The sequence below is a fragment of the Haemaphysalis longicornis genome, unplaced genomic scaffold (assembly GCF_048455015.1).
Source record: "Haemaphysalis longicornis isolate Haplotype H1 unplaced genomic scaffold, Haemaphysalis longicornis Haplotype H1 scaffold_1, whole genome shotgun sequence".
NCBI classification, from domain to species: domain Eukaryota; kingdom Metazoa; phylum Arthropoda; class Arachnida; order Ixodida; family Ixodidae; genus Haemaphysalis; species Haemaphysalis longicornis.
The window spans coordinates 448017258-448045143 of NW_027526203.1; the positions used below are offsets into that span (position 1 = coordinate 448017258).

General features: G+C 45.6%; 1 protein-coding gene and 1 non-coding gene across 5 annotated transcripts in view; both read left to right on the forward strand.

Moving 5' to 3' along the window:
• The first annotated feature begins 361 nt into the window (after positions 1-361).
• Positions 362-27886, forward strand: part of LOC144155958 (uncharacterized) — a 53139-nt gene continuing 25614 nt past the window's right edge. Inside the window, exons 1-4 of one of the 4 annotated variants that reach the window (XM_077687687.1) lie at positions 362-517; positions 15324-16936; positions 19120-19368; positions 21769-21952. In XM_077687687.1, coding sequence (XP_077543813.1) covers positions 15347-16936; positions 19120-19368; positions 21769-21952 — 2023 coding nt within the window. In that variant the 5' untranslated portion in view covers positions 362-517; positions 15324-15346. Of the gene's footprint in view, positions 572-11896; positions 12081-12752; positions 12895-15323; positions 16937-19119; positions 19369-21768; positions 21953-27886 lie in introns of those variants that run through there. The other 3 variants (XM_077687688.1, XM_077687686.1, XM_077687689.1) reach the window with 3 other exon arrangements.
• Positions 3574-3789, forward strand: LOC144156398 (small nucleolar RNA U3). Its single transcript, XR_013319774.1, has one exon. It is a non-coding gene; the product is annotated as a small nucleolar RNA U3 (small nucleolar RNA).

Sequence of the window (27886 nt, forward strand, 5' to 3'; positions counted from 1 at the left end):
ACTTTCGTTCACTTGGCCATGATAAGAGCGACTAGGAAGTGCCGGTTTTTTTTTTTGTTTTTTTTGTGTGTGTGTGTGTGTGATAAGTGACCCAAGCTGCGACGAAAACGAAAACGGTTTGAAAGCAACCCCAGTAATGACGCTCTCCCATACCAACTCGTGTCTCTTCTTCCTCCGTATTTGAGCCAGAAAGATAAACACTGTGGAGGCCGGACTCATCGCCCTTCTGTGTCAGCGTCCGGGACGGATGGAGACAAAGCCACCACAGTTTATAAATTCGGCAACATCAGGCCACAGACGACATCCTTTAGTAGCGGTGTCTCCCGCCCGGCGTCCCGGCCACGAGACTCGTTCAGCTTATCTGGAGCCGTTTATCTCGTGCACCGCTTCCCGCCGCTTGCCGAAGAGCTTTCGAGTCGACTGCGTGTGCATGGCCTGTGCAGTGTTGATTGATATGTGTGGTGACTCGAGCCATCGGCATGGGGTACTGCACACCGCGTCGTAACGACAGTGCATGGTAGGAGCCCATTGTACGTTACGCAAAACTCGCGAAAAACTGCGACGGGCACTGGTAAGGTCGCTCTACGAAATGTCTTTTTAATCTGACGACACAGCACGGCACGCTTTTTGGGCACTAAAAGTTTGTCGCAAAGTGCTGTTACAGGTCTTCGTCAGTGGAGCCTCCGTTGCCTGAAAATCACCATGCCTCAAAAATTGTTTCCGTTATGAGAAGAAGAAAAAAAAATCATTTGGCTCGAGCATTAGCATGTACTCTATTATTAGTAGTCTGGTACCTGCGGAAAGGCTCTACTTGCATGCAAGTCCCATGACTTCAAATTCCGATCAATCAAAAAGTTTTGTCTTGTCCTTTCGTATGCAAAACAATGAGAGTTTTCTGTTTGAGGAAGTGCTCCAAGAGTATTGTACCTATGCATAGTACCTTACATGGGCACTGTAGAACTTACGATTACTTCGGTTACTTATACAGTGCCAACATTTCCGGGTGCGCGAACTTCACTTCGTGGAACACGCCTTTTCAAGTGTCTTTTGTGCGAACGTTTTCTTTGAAAAACTGTTTTGATTCAAATTTTTATGTTTTACTCCCCGAATCTACGCCTGAACTCTGAGGCACGCCGTAGTGGAGGGCTAAGAATTACCAAAATCTCGACTCACAGGGGTTTTCATTTTTCGGATCATTCAGAAAAAACAGCATCCGCGGCCTGTATCAATCCCCACGTCCTCGGTTAAAAAAAAATCAATGCATTGCTGCTGTTACAGTTGCCTTGACACTGGGTGGGACAATCACAAAGTTGTCGGACCCGTCGCGGTGGCTCAGTGGCTAGGGCGTTGCGCTGCTGAGCACGAGGTCGCGGGCTCGATTCCCGGCCGCGGCGGCCGCTTTTCTGATGGAGGCGAAAAGCAAAAACGCCCGTGTGTGCGAGATTTCGGCGCACGTTAAAGATCCCCAGGTGGTCAAAATTAATCCGGAGCCCTCCACTACGGCGCGCCTCATCGCCTGCGTTGCGTCGGCGCGTTAAACCATACAATCATTCAATCATTCACAAAGTTGTCGGCCAAGCAGCGCCGCAATTTGCTGAACAAAACTATAACCGTGGGGAAATGTTCGCCGTGGAGGTGTCAGAGAGCCAAGGAAAGCGATCGCGAGCCCACCCTGAACCTGTCAATTGAGGCTTCCGATCGGTGACGCGTGTTCGGACTTCAGCACCCGCGAGTACGTACATAAACAAGAGGGAGGCCGTTGAGGCACCATAGTAATAAAAACTGCGGAAAGCCCTTTAATGGAAACACACATTTTGGTGCGGTATAAATTCTTGCTTAAAAAATATTTGCTGCCAGGTGGTGACCGATGCTTGAACGTTTGCCGATGGTTTCCGTTTCGGGGCCCAAGCTCTCTTGCAATCGGCAACTCTACAGAATGACACCGGTATATACCGACAAGGTTTCGGCGTCATGCGCTATCCCCGAGGTCTAGCGGGAGAAAAGGAAACATATTTTTACGTGTTAATAAACAACCCAGTGTAAGGCAAAAACCGGCGTAGACACCAAAGCACTCACCATCGACATCTCAGTTTCCTTTGTCACCAAGAGCTCTTATCGTTCTGATAATCTTTCCGCCTATGCGTGGCGCTTATGCATCGTGACAAGGGCGCGCATAGAGAACTATTGCAAAGAATGAAGTTACCCGAGAAAGGAAAACGAAAAAATGACGACCGATCATTGCGATTGATACAATGAGGTCTGCGCTACCAATGCGATTGATGTTGCGTGGCACATTTGTGTTGACGAACTGAATCCGTTTTCCCCGCGCGCCCCTCCCTCCACTCTCCTCACTGTTCAAAATATTAGAAGGTGAAAAAAAAAAGGTGATGGGTTACTGACAGCTGCCTCCTAATATCATTACCATTGTAAAATACCAGTTTCATACCCCCATCATTGACGAGAGTGCTTAGGCCTCGGAACCCCGGCGCTTCGGCGTCTTCAAAAAAATTCACAACGGTGACAGTGTCTGTAAAAAAGGGGGAGAGGGTTTCTTTTCCGCTTCTCAAGCAAAATATCGGTTCGTGACACTTCAAGTGTTTTTGTTTTTGTATTCGACACTGTCCGCTCCAAAGAGAGAAAGAAATGGCTGATGAATAGTTGATACAAAAGACGCAAGAAGAAGCTTCCGGGATAGACAAACTTTTGAAGTTGCAACGATTCGATCCATATCGCGACGAAAAGGGAGTGCTCCGAGTGGAAGGAAGAGTTCATTTCAGCAATCTCCGAGAGAGGTCAGAGCACCCGCTCTTACTTCCTGCTACTGGGCCTTTCACCAGGCTATTAATTTGTGTAGAGCGCCGGAGGCCCTTACATGCTGGAGTTCGTGACGCCCTCTGCGAATTGGAAAAAAAAAAATGATATAGCAAGAAGTGGCATACACGAATGCACAGTTTGTCGGCGCTTATCTCCTAATCCCTACTTCGAACTTCGTTCCACTGCCGGTAGGTAGAATACACCCCGCTCCATCCTCTGCGGGGCCACTTCTCTATAAAAAAATATGGAGTCCTTCGTACGTCACACATCCTGGTATTCACCTGCGCAGTTTTACGAGTGGTTCCTTTAGAAACTATCGCATATGTTACGGGTGGCACGTAAGTAGAACACGTGTCAACCAGCCACGCAGAACACTGATGCCAGGGAAGCTGTTACGCGGGCCAGTCGGCTTGCTAAGGTAATTCGCGCCATAAGACGAAGAAACAAAAGCGAAAAAAGAGACGCAAACACGGTGTAGCAGTAAAGTGGCCTGTCGAGAGAGAGAGAGAGAGAGAGAGAGAGAGAGAGAGAGAGAGAGAGAGAGAGAGAGAGAGAGAGAGAGAGAGAGAGAGAGAGAGAGAGAGAGAGAGAGAGAGAGATGGGGCGAGGGAGGGAGGGAGGGAGGGAGGGAGAGAGATGGAGAGAGGGACAGACAGACGGTCAGACAGACAGAGCGAGGGAGACAGGGAGGCAGAGAGGGAGAGACAGACAGACAGACAGACAGAGAGGGAGAGAGGGAGAGTACAGCTTTTATTTTTTAAGATCATGCTTCATAGGATCATTTCTATAGGCATGCTCGCCGAGATCGTCCCGCGATCTTGGAACGTCTTCGACCACGATGAGGAGTCGAGGGTCTCCGCCTGAGCGCGAAGCCGGCGACGGTGCTTTGGGCTCCGGCCCGGGTTCCAGCCATTGATGACCGTTCCCCCGCGCTTGAACAGCGCGGTGGGATGGCGGAGACCCAGTCTGAGAAAGTCCAGCATAGACTACAGTTTAGTATCCGAGACAGCATACGGAAGGCTCCGGGAAATGAGGATAGATGAAAATGGAACAGACAGCTTAGGAAGCGACCACAAGCGGTTTAGCTTGCACTTTGGAGGCGCAACCCGGACAAATGCAGAAATAGGTACAATAGGAGGAAATAATTTGAATAATGAGCAGTTAAATATCATCGCTGATAGATTGGAAGATGAAATAAATAAATACCCAGGCAAAAATTGGGATTACGACGAAATGATTGCGTTCATAAAGGGTAAGATGAAGGAAGCAAAGGAACGAAACCGATGGAAAGGGAAGAGAAAGCCGAGAAGCTGGTGGAATAAGGAAATAAAAGAGGCTATTGACCAGCGAAGAAAGGCGTCGAGAGAACATAGAGAAGCAAAAAGAACTGGTATGGAATCGGAGGTAGTGAAGGAGAAGTGGGATGTCTACCGTGGGAAAAAACTAGAAGTGCAGAAAATGGTGCAAGCAAAGATCAAGCAGAAAAGCGAACAATGGATGGCAGAAATACGGAAGAAGGACAAAAGCGCATCCAAGAAGTTTTGGAACCATGTAAAATCACTAAGCTCAAAAAACGATAACCATCAAAAATTCCTGATTGATGAGGAGGGGGAACATTTAGAAGGAGAGTACGCGTTGGCGCATATTCATCGAGTGATTAGTGAGAAGCTTAGGACAATAGTGGTAGGGAAACCTGCACCGATAACATCAGCACCACAAAAGACTGCGGAAAGGGAAATAAGTTTGAGCAACCTTGATTGGAAAAAAGCAGAGCAAAAGGTTTCCCCCCAGACATCAGTGGGCCCGGACGGAATACCAATGCAACTGATAAACCTACTTGTACCTAAAAGTAAGGAATCGTTTATGAGGGCAATAGATAAGGTGATAGAAACCAAACAAATACCAGAGGACTGGTTAGAAAGTAGGATGAATTTAATATATAAAGGCAGAGGAGACAAAGCCAGTATTGATTCATACAGACCACTCACAGTAACGTCAGTGGTGTATAGATTCGTAATGCAGGCGATAAAATCAGAAATTCAAGCATGGATGGAAGAAAATGAAATACTTGGGGAACTGCAGAATGGATTTAGACAAGACAGGCGACTGGATCTGTTCGTGATAACGCAATGCATTGAAATTGCGAAAGCACAGAATAGACCACTATGGATTACGTTCTTGGACATTAAAGGGGCATATGACAACGTAAACAGAGAACGGCTGTGGAGAATGCTGAAACTCCAGGGATTAGATGACGAGTTAGTACAGTTCCTTATAGCAATCTATAAAGACAATAGAGTGCACCTTACTTGGGAAGGACAGAAATGCGCCCAGGAGGTCAACATCCATCGGGGACTTTCATGAAACAGGGATGCCCTTTGAGCCCAATACTGTTCATGCTTTACATGGCAGGGTTAGAAAAGAAACTGGAAGAAAGTCAACTAGGGTTTAGCCTAACCCATATGCTGCAAGGCGAAGTGGTACAACAGCATATTGCGGGAATGTTATACGCAGACGACATTGTTCTTTTAGCTGATAACCAAACCGATATGCAGCGGCTAATAAATATTTGCGGCCAGGAAGCCTTGACCTCGGATTAAATTTCAGTGCAGAAAAATCAGGAATAATGGTTTTCAATGACGCTACCACCGACGTAGTGTCTATCCAGCAAGGCGAATTACCTAGAGTGAAGGAATATAAATATTTGGGAGTGTGGATAAACGAAGGGGATAACTGCTTAAGTACTCACGAGGAGCAACTTAAGGTTAAGCGAAAGCGAAACGCAGCTATAATGAAGCATAGAGCTCTGTGGGGGTATAACAAATATGAAGTAAGTAGTAAGAGGAATGTGGAAAGGAGTAATGGTTCCGGGTCTCACGTTTGCGAATGCTGTACTCTGCTTAAAATCAGACGTTCTATCAGGCCTTGAAGTAAACCAGAGAACGGTAGGACGTTTGGCCTTAGGCGCGCATAGAAAAACAACTAACGAAGCAGTTCAGGGAGATATGGGCTGGGCGTCGTTTGAAGTTAGAGAAGCTCAGAGTAAAATATGCTTTGAGATGAGGTTGAGGGCAATGGATCAACGAAAGTGAGCAGCTAAGGTTTTTAGGTACCTATACTTGAAAAGCGTGGACATGCAGTGGTTAAGAAAGACTAGAAGGCTAACGATGAAATACGGAAAGAACAGTTGGGAATCCAAAACAGCCAAGGTAACCAAAAAAGAGGCAAGGCAGATTGAAACGAATAAATGGAGGGAAAAAATGGAAGCTAAAACGTCGTGAGAGATGTACAGGGCTGAGAAAATGTACATCAGAAAGGAAAATTTCTACGATAATTCCCAGGGCAGTGCTTTGCTTTTTGAGGCTAGAGCAGGTTGCCTGCGAACTAAGAGTTTTGTGGGGAAGTATTCACAAAATGATGGGGTATGCGGGGTCTGCGGAAAAGAAACAGAAACTATGCGGCACATCGTGTTAGAATGTGAGGGTATCCATCCAAATCTACATGAAGGGAATATTGGGCTTTCAGAAGCCCTAGGATTTAAGGGTATCACAGAGGAAGTTAACTTCAAGGCTGTCGAGGGGACGAAAAAAAGATTAGAATGCTGGTGGACGAAAAGCAGAGGGGAATATTGCCTAGGACAGTCACCACCTGTAACAGAAAAAAAAAAGTATTTTGTGCCTAATAAGCTTTTTGTGCCTGCCCTAAGCAGCGCTAGTATTGAACCAAAAGTGTAAAACATATTATTAGTCCTTTTTGGTAAGATGACATGTCATCACCCCGATACAAAGGGGAAACCAATAGAAATCATCATCATCATCATTGGAGATAAGGCGGGCTCTAGATCCGTTAGGGGAAGCGGGTTAAAGGATAGGGTAAGGCGAAGTGAGCTCTAGAATTTAGTAGCTGGGCTTCAGTGTACTCACATCCTCACCAACTACCACCTGAGCGGAAAAATATTCCACGTCCCACATGGTCCCGTGGTATCCAGAGATCAAGCTACCCTCTGAAGATTGCTCTCTAACTTCTATTCTAATGGCCGACACCGAACCTACGCAGCATCCCAACCACCTGCAATTTTCCCTTGCCCGCGGCACCCGGCTAGCACCATCGTGTACGGGAGGGCCAACAAAACCGGGACCCCCCCGCCAAATCCAACCGGCTGGTGCCCGAACAACCACTAACACCGCCAGAGCTCGTTCATTAAAGATTTATTCCTCCATCAAGAATTTAAAAAAGCGGTGACTCACACATATTTCTGTGCCTTCTATCAAAATGTTTAGTTGTCTTGAACAAAACGGTACTGTCCACCAAACATCAGTCCTCAACGGGGCCAAAAAGAAAAAAAAAGAAACCGTGTGGTCACGATGTCTTTTTCTTATGTATGGTGATGGCGGCAGGTTTAAAAATCAAATTCGTTTAAATACGTGGCTTAACGAAAAAGGTGGATTTAATTAAACATACGTTATCAAAGAACACTCAGCCAGGTCTTTTTTTTAATTTTGGGTGATTCCCGCTTTGACGTCAGAGAACGAGCTTGCGATTACGGCCTATTGGTCATTAATCCTCCTGATTCCTCAGAGTGACGCATATATACACGCAGTCGACCTGAAAATGTCGAATTGAAGGGCATTGACAAATAGTTCGGTCTATATGCGAAATGCGCAATTTATAAAAGAAATTGAAGTAATTTGAAACTCTGTTGTCTCTATTATCCGGATCATAGCCATCGGCACTGCAAAATCAGCTAAACGAGCATTTTCCAGAGAAGATAGCGGTCGATGTCGTACTCATGAATGGTGATTGCTTGATTGATTGATCGTAGGGTTTAACGCGCCGACGCAACGCAGGCGATGAGGCGCGCCGTAGTGGAGGGCTCCGGATTAATTCTGACCACCTGGGGATCTTTAACGTGCGCCGAAATCTCGTACACACGGGCGTTCTTGCTTTTCGCCTCCATCGGAAAAGTGGCCACCGCGACCGGGAATCGAACCCGCGACCTCGTGCTCAGCAGCACAACGCCTTAGCCACTGAGTCACCACGGCTTCACATCAACCTGAAACCAAAGGAAATGACAACAAAAATTGATAAAGGCTGTCTTGATACCAGTTCTGAACACATTACTTTTTGCCTCTTGTTCTGACTGGGCTGTCATTACATGAATAATTATCTAAGCTAATCGATTAACCGACTTGTTCGTTCCTCATGAACGTAATGCAACTTTGCCTGTGGCATGCAGTAATTCGTTGTTAAATTTCTGAATAGCATAGAGTCGGGAGTGGTCTTTGATTTGGCTGGACGATCATTCAGACAGTGCAGCACTCACCTCTCCGATTTTCGAGTGCGGCGCGGCCTCTGCACTTTTCGCTTTGCCGGCGGTGTAGAGAGCGCAGAATGAGCACACGGCTGTCCCTGCTCTCCCTGAAGCAGACGAAGCAGCAGCAGTGCCATTCCACTCTGTGATGGGGGATGACCAGCGGACCATCTGTTTGGGGGTTATTTGTCGGCCACAAGCACGTGCACTCAAACAGCGCCGGGAAAGGGTTCCCACGCCGACGCCGACGCTTTGCGTTTTCCGCCTTGCGGTATTCGGGCTCCCAACGGACATCGCGCCTCCGCCGTGTTCACGCCGATTACCGCCTACTTTTTTCGTAAATAGGCTTCACTAGGCAGCACGCAATGTGGGAAAGCCAGCTTATAAAATCCAAGCATACACCGATCTGGCTTCACTTCTAAACACAAACGCATTGCTGGGAAGACATTCTTCCGGGGGTGAGTAAGTGAACCAGAGAACGGTAGCCCGTTTGGCCTTAGGCGCGAATGGAAAAACTAACGAAGCACTGCAGGGAGAGGGCTGGGCGTCGTTTGAAGTTCGAGAAGCGCAGAGTAAAATATCTTCTGAGAGGAGGCTAAGAACTATATATCAACGTGGGTGGGCAGCTAAGGTGTTCAGGTACCTATACTTGGAAAGCGTGGACACGCAGTGGTTAAGTAAGGCTAGAAGGCTAACGATGAAATACGGAAAGAACAGTGGAGAACCCAAAGCTGCCAAGGTAACCAAAAAAGAGGCAAGTCAGATAGAAACGGATAAATGGGGAGAAAAAATGGAAGCTGAAACGTCGTTAGAGATGTACAGGGCTGAGAAAATGTACATCAGAAAGGAAAATTTCTACGATAATTCCCAGGGCAGTGCTTTGCTTTTTGAGGCTAGAGCAGGTTGCTTGCGAACTAAGAGCTTTGTCGGGAAGTATTCACAAAATGATGGTGGGGTATGCGTGGTCTGCGTAAAAGAAACAGAAACTATGCGGCACATAGTGTTAGAATGTGAGGGGATCCATCCAAATTTACATGAAGGAAATATTCGGCTTCCAGAAGCGCTAGGATTTAAGGGTATCACAGAGGAAGTTAACTACAATGCTGTCGAGGGGACGAAAAGAAGATTATAATGCTGGTGGACGAAAAGCAGAGAGGGGAATATTGCCTAAGACAGTTACCACCTGTAACAGAAAAAAAAGTATTTTGTGCCTAATAAGCTTTTTGTGCTTGCCCTAAGCAGCGCTAGTATTAAACCAAGAGTAACGTAGGTACATTAGTCCTTTTTGGTAAGATGACATGTCATCACCCCGATACAAAGGGGAAACCAAAAGCAATCATCATCATCATCATCATCATCCTATACGCCATATCAAGATATGAAGCACCGGAGGCGAACAGGTCGCCGATGAGAGAGAGTGAGGCGCAGTGAGGAGGATGGTAGCGGCTTTTCTGGGTCTGGGGGGAGTTGATGTAAAAAAGTACAAGACTTGTGTCAGTAGAGTAGCTCGCGGCGGCTGACTACGCCGTTTGATTTACCGGCGGTGAAGACGAGGACAGGACGAGTTGGTTTGTCTGCCCTCCTTCTTTGTAAGGAGGTGCCAAAGAAGACGAAAAAATTTAGAGCCCTTCCCCTCCTACTGTGAAGAAGGGAGACCAGCGAAGCCAAATAGTGAGAAAGTTATCGTTTTCCGTGGGGGGGAACGGTCTGCCCCCCCCATGCATGTATATATATATATATATATATATATATATATATACATACATATATATATATATATATATATATATATATATATATATATATATATATATATATATATATATATATATATATATATATATATATATATATATATATATATATATATATATATATATATATATATATATATATATAGCGAATCAGAAAATGGGAAATGAGGGGCTCCGTGAAATAAGACAGAAAATAAGGGTTGGCAGTCAAGAAAACCTCGGAAAGCAAAGGGGAGGTTGTGGTGGGTCATAGAAAGAGATAAAGAATTTTTTGAGTCGAAAAGAAAGTGGTGAAAAAATGCCCGCCGGGTGGGATATATATATATATATATATATATATATATATATATATATATATATATATATATATATATATATATATATATATATGTATATAAATATAGTTAAAACTGGTTGCAACGAAGTTGACAAAAGTTCGCAATTTTTCGTTAAATACAGGTTTCGAATTAAGGCTCGCGGGAATGAATCAGAAACGATGGATTTATGTATTTATTTCACAGCGAATAACTGCCTGAGTGGCGCCTCTTCGTTTCGCGCGCCCTAAGGCACTACACGACGCTCCAAAGAAGCAAGGTCACTTACACCCGTATTAACAAACGCAACTCAAGTATCAAGTATCACTTTTGATTTTTGACACTTTTCGGCGCCTTAACGTGTTACAAGAACCAAACGTATGCTGAAAGGGTGCCTGTTTGCGAACTTGTTGCTTTTTACCGCACTCAAGGTTGTTCGGGGGGATACAATATACCAGGCAGCAACATTTTTCTTTCTCGCCAGCGGTGACGGCATTTAAAATTGTGAGCTTTTCTTGAAAAGACACAACTTTTCGTTTTCTTGCAGCAGCACTAATCATCGACGAACCGATGCCACAGATAGAAGTGGAGACACACAACACGCCGACAGGACGACCTGGCACCTGAAAATTTGAGGCTGGAACCGAAACCGCACTCGCACGTGGAAGCCCATATGGTAGTTTACGGTGCGCGCGGGAAAAAAGAAGTGAAGGGTGGTTATTCGTATGGTGTCACGCCACACAAGAAAAACCAAAAGTGACGTTAGCCATGGTTGGTTGGTTGGTTGGTTCCTTAAGACGTTAACAACGAGCAACGAGATGGTGATAGCCAGGCCTAGGCCTTCGTTCATCATCATCATCATATCATGACGGGTTTATTCGTGCATGGTTTCGTGTTTAGGCGATTCCAGACGTTTTCATTGCTGCTGACTCCTTACGGTAGGGCTAATATTCGCTGAATTAGTTCATTTCTCCAGTTTATTTTTGAGTAAAAGTGCAAACAAACAATGACTTATAAGCTCGCCGACTTTGTTACATCAAGGTTAACCGCTTTCATTACATAGAGGTCGCAAATACATGTGCTTCAACGGGGGTAGCATTGGGGAATCGAAAAACTTCGTTAAATCCAGAAATTCGTTACCCAGGAGTTCGTCACATCCAGGTTTATCTGTGGTGCAGAACAGAAACATATGGGACGAGGGATTCCGTAAGAACACACATCAGAGATGCAGTCCTTATTGCCACTGCCATTCGGCTACTTGAAGGTGCTTTATAGCGCTGAATGAGGTGATTGTCATTTTAGTATGATACAGGAATAAAGAAATCGAAGCAGAAAAAAAATCCGCCGTGATCGATTTTTTTCTCGCCGCACGTTCAATCAGCGCACGTTGAACTGGTTTCACGTTTGAACTTCACCGCAATTTTGCAATCCAAATGCGGTGTAGCTCCCAACTACAAAAAGCGAGCGAACACACCCTACTGAGCGAACAGCGAGTGAACGCGTAGTCGTGCTTGCTTTGCTTCTTTCCTCTATGCCTGCGTCTACAAACATTTTTGGATGGGGCCAGCCAGACCCAGATAGAGATAGATAGATACTTGACGGTCGTTCCCTTTGAAGCGGGCGCGTGCCTCAGAATAGGGTCACCATGAATGGGGCAGTGGCGCCATCCTTCGTACTTTCGCCGAAGCGTACCATCAACAGGAAGCGCGCTAAGTGGACAGACGGACAAACAACAAAACAGGGAGAACTGACAACCGAACTGAGCTCGTAATATGCAGCCGTGCTTGCATAGAACGTCTGAAACATGGAGATTGTTTTCCTGTATTGTTAGGTATCCTCCAAATACCGTGCCTCTATTTAAATATGTGTGAGCAGCAATACAGTTGGGTAAGTCATTTTATGCACGTATGACCATCGCCTCCTGGTATGACTCATGTGGAACAGAGTGCTTATTCCATCCAGGCCACAATATATATGGCCAGCTTTATTCCGTGGACCAGACATACCGAAAAAAAAATGTTATTGCACACAAAGTACGTCGTGGTTACTGAACGCGGCCGAGTAGGGACCACAGGTCAACAACACAAAAACTTCTCACAAATACCAAAGCATAGGCCAGTGAAACGAAAACTTGTCACACATAACAAAGACAAAAAAAAAAATGCGCCCATTCACTCCGTACCGAGGATTAATCAACAAAGCTGTAACGTGCGGTGCCGGTGTTTACCTTGTGTTACACAGTTCATCAAAGCCTATGCCCGGTCTGCAGCAAAAGCCGCAAGCAGGAACGATCCCGTTTCTGCTTGCGGCGTCGGTGATCGTAAGCTGCCTGCTACTGTGGAGTACGTATGACGCGTGGTGCGGCACTGCCACGTTTACGCTGCCCAGCCCGCACTGCCACAGCTCCCCTACCGCCGTTATCGCTTATCTTCAGCTGCGCTTCACGCAGTAGCTCGCTGCGCGCTCGGGCACTCGGCTGCGAGAGGGACTCTTTATCGCCCTCACCCCCGTACTTCTAACTCCTCTCCAACCTGGTCTTATCGTGCATGCGCAGGGGGTTGTGCCGGATGAATTTTCTGCGTACACAGGACCGCCAGATTGCCCTACAGCCGAGCCATATAAAGTTGTGCTTTAAAAAGTATTGAACAATTCATTGTGCATAGAAACAAGGACAGAGCAGACAAGGAACACCACATCACTGGTAACGTCCAACTAGTTTTTATTTGGAAGAAAAGTGCATATAAACAGTCACGCCAATATCACCCTTCCGCATTCAGTGCCGGCACATGGAGGCCACGCGAAGAAACTCAAGACTCCTTATCTGGCAGATTCAGCGACGGCACGCTCGCGCAAGATGAACCTGATTTTATAATCAAATCGGCTTCAATTATTTCTTACATTCTGCTTACTATGTCTCTCTCGGAAAACATGACTAAAACAATATCGCAAAGTTACAGTCATGGCAATGAATAGACAAATGATCATCGCGGTGGTTGCCAACACTTAGTTTGTAAGACATTGGCCGGTTGGGCTGATGCATTGCTTCCCACACGACAGTGGAACTTTGTACACCACCCCGACTGCGTGTGCTACAAAAGGAGCCCTGCGTTTTAGTGATGTCTACAGGCAGAAACTGGACCACTACAGTATCCCAGACATTTTTTTTTCTTTTTTTTTCAGGCATGGTGTTTATTACACCACAGTACAATTTACGTAATGATATTTACAAGAGCTATTTACAACTGTATGCCCAAATAGATGGTTTGAATATAAGATGATAGGACAAAAACTAAGCTGCATAATGGGCAGTTAGTAAACGTGGCTAGTACACAGGGTGTACAACCATGAACATCTATAAGCAAGGGATACCAGTCTGGGCGGAAGTAATTTTGGTCATACACATCTTTGAGATTAAATATCATTTGACAGAAGTGTGCCAAACGCTGCCACACAAGAGCGCTACCTACTATGGCATTCACTTTGCAGGCTTTGAGCCACAGCCAACTGGTAATTGCTCGTAAGTCTACGTGGATACCAATGAACGGAACAGCCATTCTCGTCGCATAACCAACGTCAATGCAGCACACCCTCCATTATGGAATCACTCGAACACACCTTGTACAAGGAAAACACAAACTACGTCACGGGCAGCCCAGCAGATATGGAGGAGCCGCGGCCAGCTGTAGCGTGCACGGCCTGTGCATACGACATCGCCTTAGCAACAAGGACCCGCAGGCTCTGGCATGGCAACGCCATGTCAGTGAATACAACCTCTACTCACAAAAGAAACAAACCAATAAAAAGCATATTGAGGTGTACATTTCACATGAAACCCCACAAAGCCACAGCAAGCATGGAGGTGATACAACAAGATTACACAAGGTATCAACGAGGTTCACTTCATTGATTGATTACACAAGGCATCAACAAAGAAGGTTCGAGTAACAGGGTGAGTTGAGTCACGAAAAAAAAAACCACAGTACTCTTTGCCGCAGGAAGAGATGGGTTAAGCCCAGTCTGTCCGTACAGACAGGTCTAGATAGGTTATCGTATCTCATTGGTATACATGACTGCACGACCTTGCTAGAACCCATTGGAACCACTGTGTGTGACTCTGAGTGCAATGAGGAATTTGCATCATGTACACTGATTTCATGCCATATATTGACAGTTTGTGCAGCACAAAAGCCTGATAATGATGACAAGAATACTCACTGTGCTACTGGGCAGGAATCCAGTAAGACATCAAGACATTTGGGGGTACATATTAAAGGTCGGCATAGTCAGTTGGTGTCAGTGCCCACGAACTGAAGCAAAAGCCAAAGCCTTCAAAACGTTGACCTTTGCTCCAGAGTTGGCTTTATGAACAGTGTTTATGTGGACCAGGCAGCAAATTTTTCTGTGAAGCAGACCAGATAATCTGGGGGACCACACAGTTTTTTTTTTTCTGTTTTGCTAAATGCTTATTAGGGGAGGCATCTGTAGATGCCAATCACTTGCAAATTTTGAGACTCTATGTAGGTGTTTTCTGGATTCCTTGTGGATGTGTTAGCAGCACCATCCACACCAAAGAAGGCTCGCTGGGCCAGTTCGGTGTTACTTATTGGGCTGTGATCGGAGCATTATTTTGTGGTCTGATCCACAGAATAGTAGTCACTCTAAATAAAACATAATGGGATGCTGCTGTGGCATACACTCAACTCTGATCTGGGAAAGGTGTTTAAGGCAACAACTATGGAGGTTCGTACTGACTAGCTGCAGATACGTTTTGCCACTTGTTTTGATGTTCCATTACGTCCTATTTTTTTACTCTATTTTCTGTTATTAAGTGGCCTACCCACTATCAAGAGAAAAGTCTGGGCACAGTTTTAGACTTCAAATTATTTTTCCACTGCTCAGTGGTCGAAAGTGTTCACAAATTATGTGCGTGATGCATCGCAGATTGCAGCATCACCTTCAGCAGCATAACAGATGCATTCCAGCCAACAGATGCTTAAAGCCAATGCTTTAGCTGGAACTGCATCCCACCTACTTTTGTCCCTTATAGTACTTGCTTTGTTTCTTTTTTGTGTGTTTGGTGCGACCTATATGCATATTGCTGTTTCGGGTTCTTTTTCTTTCTTTTCGCAGGTTGCCTCGGTGATGACAAGCGCATGATGTCCAACACAACCGTCCTCAACTTCACGGCATTTTGGACCCATGTCTCGTTGCAAGATACCAAAAGTCACGTGAAGCATTACGTAGAGTACTTTCAGGCTGCGGAACCTGGCGCCCATGTGGACGTTTCAAGTCCCATGGAACTATGGAATGGCTCGTATGGTGACTGCATATATCAGGCTGTGGTGACCGTGCGCCTTCATAGGAAGATTTCACCCTTAAAGCTGGAGGCACCGTACTTTAGTCTAGTTCGGCGGTGGTGTTCGGATGGAAAGAAGGAACAAAGCCCTCGTCTTCTGCAGTGGCTTGCCCCTGATCGCAAGGATGGCTTCCTTCGGGGTTCGGTCACTTTAGAAAGGAATGTCCAGTTGGCCTCGGTGGAATTTGGTGCCTTTTCCGGCCTCACTACGTTTGCACGATGCTTTGCCGTGAACTCTGGCATCAAAGGTGTCGGATACATGCTCTCGTGTGTCTTCAAGCATGACGTGCGGGAACTTTCAGTTTTTCTGATGCTGCAGCACTCCTACCACTGCGGCAAGGCTGACGACACCTACAAACTGGAGATTTCCTATCAGAACATAGTGCGAGTGGTTATCGATGACAATGAAGGGGATGTGACCTCAACTGGTATCTATCTGCACTTGTCAACTTTCCCACTTTTGTATAAGAAAGCAGAAGTGCGGGAGTCTGATGGCCAGGGTGAGACGGTAAACAAAAGTTCAAATAACTTCCCTCGATTTCAAAGCCCAGAGTTTTTTCTGTACGAGAGAGCACTCGAACTTGGCTGCTTCTGCACTGGTGTGACTGAGAGCTCCAAGCTTGGAGGAAACTTTGTTGTTTTGTTGAATTTCCGCAACAAGTTCAAGGCACGCCAGATTTTAGGCCGCCTCAGTCGAAGGTGTGATGTGGGAACAGCCTTTGTTTATACCTCTATGACTGTGCGGGACGTCAGTTCGAAACTGGAGGCCATGCGAGTGTGGTTTGAGTCGAAACTGATACCACAGGTGGCTTACGAGTGCTGTTACGCCCTGTGTGCCCTTATCCTGCAGAGCAGCGATCTTGCAGCACAGCTAGTCCTCCTGTCGGAGGAAGGTTCACTGGAAAGCTTCGCCACGGCCGTGCTTGACCTGGCCCTCCAAGATGAAGCCACGCTCGAACGAGCCCTGTTTGCCGTCAGCACTGACCTCGAGGGTCGTAGCATCCTCAGTGTGCCACAAGCCATTGAAGCAGCCTTCCACAAATTGTCTCGAAATTTTGTTCCCCATAAATTGCCTCCCGGATCGTGCCTTGTCCGACGTGTTTTCTTGCTTCCGTCTCGGCTGCTCCTCCTGCCCCCTTGTGTCCACACTGAAAATAGGGTGCTGCGAACTTTTAACCCAGACCTTGCACTTAGGTTAACAATTCGCGATGACAACCTTCAGCCACTCTCGCACTCGCTGGCATTCCACACGAACCAGGATGACGTAATGGACACTGTTGTGGGCAAGCGCCTTCGCGAAGGCATCTGGATTGGCAAGCGCCAGTTCAAGCTCTTGGCCGCATCGAGCAGCCAACTTCGGGATCATGGTGCCTGGCTGTATGCTTTGGTAAGCTGGAACAGAGAGGAAAGCTTGAGCTGAGTGGGTAGTGGGTGGTACAAGTGCCCGGTGGCTTTTAACACACAACAAATTGACATGTGTGTTTCCATAAGAACACTGAAGAATCGGTTCACCATGTTCGAAAATTTGTCAAACAGTCCCCTTAATTCAGGTGGGCTTCTGCACCCCCAGCAATCAGGGAGAGAAGGCACTAAAGCAACTGGCGTCTCCTCTTTGCAGTCAGAAGAGGCGCAGCCTATGGGCCAGCATCTTTGTCATTGCTCGTGTTTGTCTGGTTTTTGCCCGATCAAAAGCACATTGCAGGTCCCAGCTAGGTGCTAACCTTGCTAACGGTTTGATAAGACCCTTTTCTGAGTCACCAACTTATCTTGTGATGCTGGTATGCTTCAGCTGAGGGTTTTGCGTCTTTTTTTTACGGCCTCTAAAATTCGGGGAAGTTTATGAAACTTAGAAGTAAATGGGTGTAAAGATATGCACACGAACCTTTCACTACAGCCAGATAAATTTTAAGCGGGTTTCATTATGGTGACGGGGTGCACGCAGAACCTTACTGGCAGATGGTTGAATGCTCTCCCCTGTGCATAATTTCAACACATGAGTACTACCTGCATTCATTAGCATTTAAAACCCCATATGTCCTTCTTTGTCATGGTCAGCATTATAAAGCTGCCCATTTTTAACAACTCCTTTTTTGGCTCTTTTGGATACACGTAGAGGGCTGGTGCATTGTTTAAGAAATAGGAAGGTAGTTTTTGCTGTGGAATTTTATCAAGAGTAACTTCTCACTCGACCGAATTCTTGTCAACTTATCCAAGCATGACTTCGTGTAGCGCCAACAAAACGACAAGGACAAAGGGGGGCGACGGGCACAAGCGCTAACTTCCAACTGAGTTTATTGAAGAAATGCGTGAATTTAAAAACACTTATCGAAAGAAACAAAGATAGGAAAGAACAGAAAAAACAGCTAATGACAAAATTTGCACACAAAAATTTGCAAATTTCTTCAATAAACTCAGTTGGAAGTTAGCGCTTGTGCCCGTCGCCCCCCTTTGTCCTTGTCGTTTTGTTGGCACTACACGAAGTCATGAATTACCGCTACCAACTAGCCCAAACCCAAACTCTAATAAGTTATCCAAGCAGTTTTATGCAAAACTGCTTTGAAACATTCTTAGTTTAAAATATAATCAGTTGAAAATATAACGTGCTGCAGCAGAAGCTGGCATTTCGTCCCCAGTTAATGTCAAAGAGTGCCAAGGTTTTTTGGGTGCCAGTTTTTCTACAACTAACGTGGCAGATCCCATTGATTTTTTGAGGATTTTATGTGTTGGAACACCAACATAGGGAATGCTGAGACAACGATATATGTTGTACTGACATTTTCTTCGACTCTGATGTATGCCGAGCCTGTGTTAGCATAACGAGGTTTAAGTAAAAACTACTACCCTGGTTGAAGATTTTTTGGAGTGTCATACATGAAAAGGGTGAAGAAAAAAGTATGATTATGGGCTTTCTTTCACTTCATTATTACGCTGTTCTTATGTATGACACTGCACTTTTGTGAAGTAACCAGCAAAGTAGGCATACACCTGTTAAACCTGTGTACAACCTGTGTATGCCCAGGGGCTCAGTGAGCATTGGGGAAACAGTGCTGAAATGATGCTTCACTGCACAGAAGGGACAGGGCAAACTTTGGGTCTGTGTGCCCAGTATGTAAGCTGTAATGGTATCTATTCAAATTTCAAATTGGTTTTTACCTGGCACAAAAGTTCACATCTTTTGCTCTCCTGCTTTGTTTAATACATTTATGTTAACATCTGATTGCACTTCAAGCAGACAAAACAGCCTGCCAGAACAGATAGATAGCTTACATCCACTAGAAAGAAAAATGTAGGACAAAACTTGCACTTTGTTTTATTTTATCTCAGTTAACTAAATCTGTTGCAGAAAATATTTGTACAGAGAGAGCCAATTCTTAAATGAAATCCAGTTTGAGCTTTTTGAATGGTTTTTCAACACTGGGTTTTGAAGTATATGCTTTCTTCATCTGAAACTTCAGTCAAAGAGGTGGTTATTCCAGCAGTTTCCCTGTATAGTAATATTCACTGCTATGCACCTTATTGTTAGGAAGTTTGCTTTGCCTGCCGGTTTCTACCTTCACCCGCCCACAACAGGCGACCCGTGGCTTGAGCCCCGAAGGCATTCGCAAGTGGATGGGGGACTTCAGTGAGATCAGCAACATTGCCAAGAGGATGGCGCGCATGGGCCTCTGCTTCTCCTCAACCGAGGCAACCGTGAAGGTGCCTCTCGGAGTCGCTGCGGTCACGGAGCCGGACATAGTCGGCGGCCGCCACCCCAAGTCGGGCAAGCCGTACGTCTTCTCAGACGGCATTGGCATGGTTTCAAGCTCCGTCTTACACAAGGTGTGGGCAACAAACTCAAACTAATCTACTTGTCCTTACGGTATCAAGCTTGTCACGAGTAAGCAATGTGTAAACCCTTGTAAGAAGAAAAAAGAAAAAAAATCTGCTCTGTATATCTTGGTGAAACTTCACAATTCACTAATAATGCTATTTTCAATGTGCCTTTCAAATTTCGTTACTTTACGGGGAAAAAAAAAAAGTGTAAGAGCACGAGAGCTTGTGGCAAAAGTTATGGTCCCCTCGTCATGCATGAGACCATGCAGACAACAGATATCCTCGTTTTATTCGAAAAAAAAAACTTCCCTTTGATAACTCCCTTAAAGGGGCCATGCAGACAAAACACAAGTTTAATTCATTCGAAAGATTGCCTCGTTAGAATCATACGGACACCACTTTTAACGTAAACTTCGCCCAAATAAGCTATATAATTAGGAAAAAAAAGGAATGGCCATGCGACTCACTAGCTCATTTCCCACAACAGGACCTCTGATGTCATATGCAGCTGCTATGCGATTGGCTGAGGCCACCAAAACCAAACACAAATTAGACAGGGCTTACAAGCTTGCCGAATGAGCTATTTGTGCTTAAATTAAGGGCATATTCTTTTTATAACAGTGAGAATGGTGGGGTAAACAGTGGAAGTTACAAAAGTTCAGGTAAACATAGAAGTACCGATGCCTACTGCTGTTGTTACTGTGCACACAATGCTTGTTTTAGCCTCACAGCACTGTGGCGCTTTGGGGTTCTCTTAGACGACACTGGCCGATTGGCGTAAGCGCTGACCATATTTGTCGAACGAACACCATGTTTCACGAAATGATTATTTTTCTACCTTAACAAAAACAAGCGAGGTACAAATACGGTCAAAAACAAAGCAAAGGCAGAAAACAGCCCTTCGCGGTATGGTGGCGCCATCGAGGTTGACTAACAGTAAACGAGGCTCCGCAATCGTCTGGAGAAGGTTTCTTGTGAGGTCATTGCAGACGTCGCGAAAACACACAATTTGGTGGGAGAATCAAAATTTTAACTTAAATTGATTAATTTCTCAGTGAATAAAGCGTCGTTTGCTTCCGGACAAGCGCTGGGGGCACTATAAAACACGAAATCTTTCGAATAAAACAAACTTGTGTTTTGTCTGCATGGCCCCTTCAACAATCCAGCCATGCAGGGCATTGTTTTCACCAAAACGAGCTCACAACCATCACCAAACTTTTATTAAAATTCTTGCCACACAGTGACCAGGGACATCATTGGTCAGTACAAAAAACCATGCACCGCTCTGTCTAACGACGACGATGGTTGAACGCAAAGCATTCTCAAGATGGATTCTTTGGTTGGCCAATCTTACACTGCGAGTACGTGCTATTTTTGAGGTACGCAGAACTTTTCCAGAGTACCCACAGCAACTCTCGGGTGTTCACTCCGCCGGCCTAATGTTTGCGTTTGGGGGGTACGGCGCGAATTGGTGCCTTCTGCTTGGCGTTCGCTTCGACCATGTTGAAATGGAGCAATCGGATAAACGCCGGCTTCATAACGTAAGGGACGCAGGTTCCGGCCATGGGCAGCATTTTTTTTTTTCTTCACTTCACCCACGATCATCGTCGGAGAAAGTTGGCTTTCCTGCAGGGCAAATTGGCGTACAACGGCATCAGTGTGGAAACTACAGCCTTGCTTTAAAACAAAGTCAGTGCATCAACTCCATGGTAGCATTGAAGTCACGCAATGGAATGTAGCTAAACGTACCAATACAATTGCACTATTGGTGGCCACCAATCACACAAACTGATAGTTCATGAGATGACATAGGGGCATTGCAATGTAGTGCCTTGTGAGGCACCAATCGTTCATCTACTTTTCATGTTATATAGTATAATTGTGTGAAATTTGTGTTAAAATTAGTATGGTTGTTCTTCTAATGGGGCAGTTTTTCCAGCAAACAAAACTTGTATGTTGACTTAATAGCTTTCGGATTGCGATGCTGTCTAGCCTTTATTGACACTTTGGGTTGTGCCACACAATGCATGGAACTTTGCATTACATATAGGTGTGTTCAATTTAACAGGCAAGTAACAGTTTTCATGCATGCTCTTGCACCAAAGGTGCTCTCAAAAACTGACATTTGAACACAAGCTCATAAAAAAGAAAATGTAATGCAGAGATATGCACTTTAGGGCATACCTCTATGTTACTTCTTTGCATATTGCAAACTGCAGACAACAGCAGCTGTACAAACTGCACTGACAGCTGGCTCGCGTTATTGACAATAAATTTGCCGAGGCTTTTAGTGGTCTTTACATAGGCACCTTGTTGACATTTTGTGGACTGCCGTGTACTCGGCATTCAACACTGAATGAGCCTCTGTGGCTGACCTTTTAAAGCACACCCTTTTCCTCCCGTCAGGTGTGTGATGTGCTGGAGATCAAGGACAAGCCGTCTGCCATCCAGGTGCGCTACGCCGGCTACAAGGGCGTACTGTGCCTCAACCCAGAGCTGCTCGGTGACAAACTGGTGCTGCGCGAGAGTATGCGCAAGTTCCCGTGCCACACCTCTGACATGCTCGAGGTCATCAAGGTGTCTGCACCACGTAAGCTACCTGCTCGTTCATGAACCAGCTTGTTCCAGTGGAGCACTGTAGCTGGGACAGCTGATTCTTTTAGCAGAACTTGTTGCTGAGCCAAACTTCTGCAAAATTGAGCCAAGGCGTTTGTGGACCATCCGCCCTTCCCAAGTGTCTCGGAAGGTTCGTTGTGTAAGTAGTGCACAGGACAATAAGGGAGAAAACATGGGATGAGCACTGTCTCGTGTTTTCTTCCTTCTGGTCCTATTTATTGCGCTCTACCAACGCCTCCTTTAAAAAGATGCCTAGCAGTTTGCCCGGCCACTCATTGGAGTCAGATGCCCACAATGGTTCGCCCTTCTGCCACACTGTGGCGCTGGCATCTGGCACTATTTTTGGCTGCTTTTCCAAGCGTGTAGCATGAACCATCACTGTAGGTCAGTTTCTCTTGGGCTAGGTGAACATGAAAATTTTGGTCTGTCCATCAACCACCCAAGCAGCCAGTAACATTATTGCTGCATCTGCAGGTGAGTGCACACCTAGTCTCCCATTTAGGGCATCCGGAGAGTCAGCTGGCTGCCAGGAAAGCAACTTGAGGGAGAGCTTATGCGGTGCCAGAGGTTCCCACCCCGAGAAAATCAGAGGCGATCTGTCACCTGCCCTGAAGTGACGTGTAGCTACGTGGGAAAAACAAACTGCAGGCTCTCGCTTGTCCGCAGCAGCTGAAGGGGAGAATGAATGGGAAAATTAAAGGCCGCTGTGCAATTCGTGGTGAATGCAACATGGGATAACCTGAAAATAGAGAGAGAGGGCACGGGTAGCGCACGAAGGTTGGAGAGAGGATGGAGAAGGCAAGGAGTGAGTATGAAAGACGGGGAAGAATAGCACGTCGGTGCTATGTCTGGGAGTCGCCACAGAAATTTTGTTATTTTCGCCAATTTATTTCAAGAACAGCACATCAGTGCCATTCTGGCAGAACTAGTAACAATACAAATTTTTTCATGATTCAAATAAAAAAGAGGCTTTAGCAATCACTTCGACCACACAGAAATGTGTGCATCACTTCGACCATACAGAAATTGCTTATAACTTGAGCACCTTCCGGGACAATGGTTTTTGCTCCAGTAGCTTCGCCACGTTGTCTGTAACTCCAGCTATAGTTGGTGTAAAGGGGCTTCATGAATTCTTTTGCAATGAGCTGCAGAAGCATCTTTCAATGCTCTCTGTCCTTGTTGTTGCAAAGGAGAATGGGGAGGCCATGAGGGTTTCTACACTTTTTTCTGCACTTCTTTGCAGCAGCTTGACAATTGACTTCCAGTTATGAAGCACAATGTCTGCAAACTTTCGCAGCCCAAGCTCTACCTTGACCTGCTCTTAACTGGAATAACAGATTTCACCCCGGTTCTGGTGAGCAATGAGTCCAAGAATGGGAGCATCGGTCTTTGGTCCCTGAAGAAGGGTAGTGCAACTCTCGCATGGAATGCGCTCATCTGCAGCTCGAGCTAAGTAGCCTCCAATCAGCGCTATGCTGGCCACTTCTGGATTGGAGGGGCCGGGCTTCGGTGTGGTGCAGTGCTTGGCTAGCTCTTTTTGCGCAATTTTCATGAATGTAGCAGCCATCTTATAGTCTAGATGGCAACTTTGAGGGGCTGACACAAGTTTCTTGGAGGAGAAAGATGACGAGCTTTGTACACTGCTGTTCAAAGAAGCAGCAGCAGTTCCTGTCTTGAGCATCTTCTCCAGGCCGTGTACGACACTTTTGACATCAAGTGCATCATTGCAACCTGCGCTGCGACACACAAACCAAAACATAGATTTGATCAGGTCACTTGACATTTTGTGTGTCAGAACAAACCTGAACATTTTCTTGGTGAGCAAAAAACGGATGCACGCAACATTTGAATGTCTTGTGAATACTAAGGCTAGTTAAGTTTCCTTGCTGAAGAAATTCTTTGCCCGGCTCTCATGTTGAATTCCTTACGTATGTAAGGAACGCAAGTTCAAGCCATTCCAGTATCCCATCGTCTACTGGCGTGTGCTGGCGAGCGTCAACATTGTTCAGGTGGATGTGCTTTTGGAAGTGGCTGACATCCATGAGAGTACACCACCTGTGAATCATTTTCATGAAACGAATTGTCGGCCCCACAGTGGCAAACTCCGCATCACGTGTGGCCTGCTTAGTCCTTGGGGTAGCTCAGTGCTGCTGTAACTGCAGTGCAGAATAGCTGTACAGCTAATCTTACGTGCGTCTTCTCAATGTGGGAGGGATACAGATGTTTGTAGGTGAGAAACCGTACCAGTTTTACAATCGAGTGTTGTTGCATCTTGTACACTCTTCTAGTATTTTGATTATATACTATCCCTTTTGATCACCACCAAGGTCCTTAGCTAGGAACTGTGACGTGGTGTTTTTCATAGCATGGCTCTGGTCAAAGGCTAGGCTAGGGTGGTTCTGAAGAATCTGCACGGTGTGGGGCCTGTATACGTGCTTCAATCTCTCATAAAATACTCATAGCAACAGCTTGATTTCATGGTTGTCGGTGACAAGATAGACTACATCAAAAATCGCATCTCCCGTTTTAAGAACCACATGACGAATACAGGCAACAGGCTGCTCACCAGTGGATCCCTCCATGAAAAAAATGGGTCACAGGTATCCGGAACCTTTTGTGGAGGCCGCGAAGAAGAAAACACAAAAGATACTTTCCCAGGCTCCACTTTCCGATGTGGGAATCAGGTGCGACCACGACTGCCACACTCCCCTCCCCGAAACGTATGGAGAACGTCTCTTCTTTTTACACTTAGGAACACGATTGTTCGTGTGCCACAAGGGCTGACAAGGCTGAAGAATTAGAAACTGTCCGTAGGATACAAACCAATCTCTATATTCTGTCTACTCACAAATTCAGATGGGTGGAAATGTTTGCTGGAAAAATTCGACGTAAACTGAAAACTGTGCGAAATGCAGAAAACATGCCTCTTCCATGAAACCTAGCCCTGTCCAAGGGTATATGCTCAGGGGAGCACAACTCAAGCATTACATATTTCGCTTCTGTAAAGAAATGGGAGGCAGCTTTGACCAGCTTGTCCCCTCAAGATCAGTGTGAGCTGATGAGAGGGCAGAGGATGAGCTGTTGTATTTGGGGCTCTGGACTTCAGGCCCCCCTCTTCCCAAACTGCCACTATTTCTTAGTGAACAAAGGTTATCCCCTTCCTATCTCTCTTTAAAGGAGTACTGACACGAAAATTTTATGTTACACTTTTATTGCCTTTATCGATGCTTAATGGTCAGGCGAACCCGAAACAGCACTTCAAATACTTCAGCGCGCGATAGTTAATTACATTGAACGGCCTGAAAATCATTTGTTTCAAATTCCTGCGCTTTCATCCCGAAAGGCGCATATGACAGAATCCCGGCATGACCTCACCGCTTTGTGCGGACGTCACTGGCGCCCTCTTGAGATGGTGTTGCGCCCGCTCGCCACTCGTGGGGCCGCCTGCGTGAAGTGATGTCACAAGTTTTTGACGAGCGCTGTCGCGTCACTTCTTTTGGCTTCACCGGATGATGTCACGCTGATGTCCATTTGCTGAGTGCCGCTCCGCACGCTGCTCCGTCGGCGCGATAAATGAGATCCAATTGAACTATGTTGTTCGTGTCGCAGGCCGCTCATATTTCAGCCAAGGTATTCTGTTGAGTGAAGGAAGCGAACTGTGCTACTATAATATTAACGCCGAAAATTGGTGTCAGTACTCCTTTAAGCAAAAACCAAAATGTTCAGACCGGCCACGACATTAGGCAGTAAGCACTTTGAACTACTGATAGTGTTGTCTTTTCACTGAAAATGACCAACACCCAGCACACAACCTTTCATGCCCACCTCTTAAGCCTCGAAAGTGCAAATGACGTCTGCCTTTCCTGTGCCACGGCGATTTAAAACCTTTGAGGCTAGTCTTGCTTTCTTGGATGACCTTCAGTGCTTGGAAAGCAGGAACCTTGAATGCAACAACTCCGCTCCAAAACTCTCCTTCGGCGTCAACGTACCACTCTCGTGTCGTACATCTTAAGACCTAACCGTAGACGTCACTGCAACATTTTGCATTACTTCGTGCCTTTTTTTTCTTTTTTTTTTTTTCAGTTAAAGAACATTTTTTGTGGTTGGAATGGAGCTGAGTGAGGTACTGAAGGCCTGTTCTTTCAAATTAAACAAAGTTGTGTTTTGTCTTCATGGTTGAAGTTCTTCCTTGTGAGAGGCAACAGTTTTGGCCAGCCTCTTGTTCTTAAGTTTCAATGCACATTCTTTTTCACGCCACCGCTTTCGGGCAATAAAAAAAATTGGTAATACAGGTTTCGCCGTTTGCGTACTGCAGTAACAAACGCTCTAGGGCCCAGAGTTTTTTAGTTGACTGGCTCAGGCAAGCAGACTCCTGCTGGGTCGTTGCAATCGCCCTTTTTTGCAAGTTGATCAGGAGAAATCCCCGGATCCGATGCATCAGTAATATCAGGTTCTTTCTCACATTGGCTTGACATGACAGCCTTCCTGTTGTCCAACATATACATTTTCTTAGCGGAACAGCGTTTGATGGGGCATTGAATGAAGGCTCTCATGTTTTTGTACGCTGGCATCACTTCACATAGCTGCGAAAAATACCTACATTGTTTAACGCCTGGCTTCAGCTGTCGGTTCTTGCAGTTTTGTTTGAAGTCAGAGGTTTGAAAGTGCAAACTTCACACAACGGAGCAGTTCGAACTGCCGTTGGGCACCCAGTCCTTCCTGGAAATGGATTTGGGGCATCGTCCATGTGCCTCAATGTTGGCACGTATCTCGTGAAAGGAAACACTTGGCTCCTTTTTTTTTTCTTTGGTTTTGCTAGCGAAGTGGCACGCAACAGTACGGAATGGCTTGACAACTTATTACGCTACGACCGTAAACTGAACACAATGTAAGTTTTAAACAAACTAAAACAAGGCAAACTTCTTATTAAGCGATAAACAACAACACGGCTGCTATGGCCGGGCGGTAGGCTGGCATGGTATAGTGCAAGTTGAGGCCTTTGCTTGCATTTTCACAGGAGAAGGTGGAGGCCTCACACAAGGCTACTGTTATAAGTGGCTAGAAGTTGTTTGTTTCCAAATTCTTGTAATTTTTCCTTGAAATAGCAGAAAAGGAATTTTTTCAGCACTAACATTTTACGGAAATTTTTTCCTGTAGTCTCAGAAATGCTCTAAAAGTGATGATGATGATGGTTTGTGTTTAATGGCGCAAGGCCGACTAAAAGTATCTCTAAAAGTATCTCTAAAAGTATCTCTAAAAGTATCTGGCGTTCGGAAATCTTTTATGATTCCTTTGTGGGAACACCTGGGAAATTAGTATTAAGTATTGCAGCTACAGCAAGCTGCATTATCACAGGGGATACGTAAGTTATTGTCGCTCTGCACTACCATCCATATCTTACTAATAGCTTCCTGAAAGAGTGCACAAGATTATGGGAGAAGAGGAGAATGTGTGATAATGTGTTTTATGAGAAGGAAGTGTAGGAAAAACATCTATGATGCCAGCAGCCGTGTTAAATTAAAGAACAAGAACAGCATCGCAAAATGGAGGCAAGGAGGTGAGACACAATATGCTGCACATTCCTGACTGAACTTCAGAGGAATCCCTTCTGAGTTTTTTGGCAAGGCAACCATGTGTCTGACAAAAAAAAAGAGGAAGCAAGTGGGGGTGGGTATTTAGCAGGTCGACCAATAATTCTTTCTTTTCTCCTGTAAAAACTTAGTACAGGTCTTGGGAACCGTTGTATTTGTTTTGAAACCGCATTAGTTCATCGGCTATTAAACTCAATGCATGTGAAACTCAGTGGAAACACCTCATCAGATCAACCTAACCCAAAAGTGTACCCCAGCTTTAGCTTCAGCTTTTCACTCCAGGACTAACTTTTCATGAAAACTCAAGGTGAGGGGTT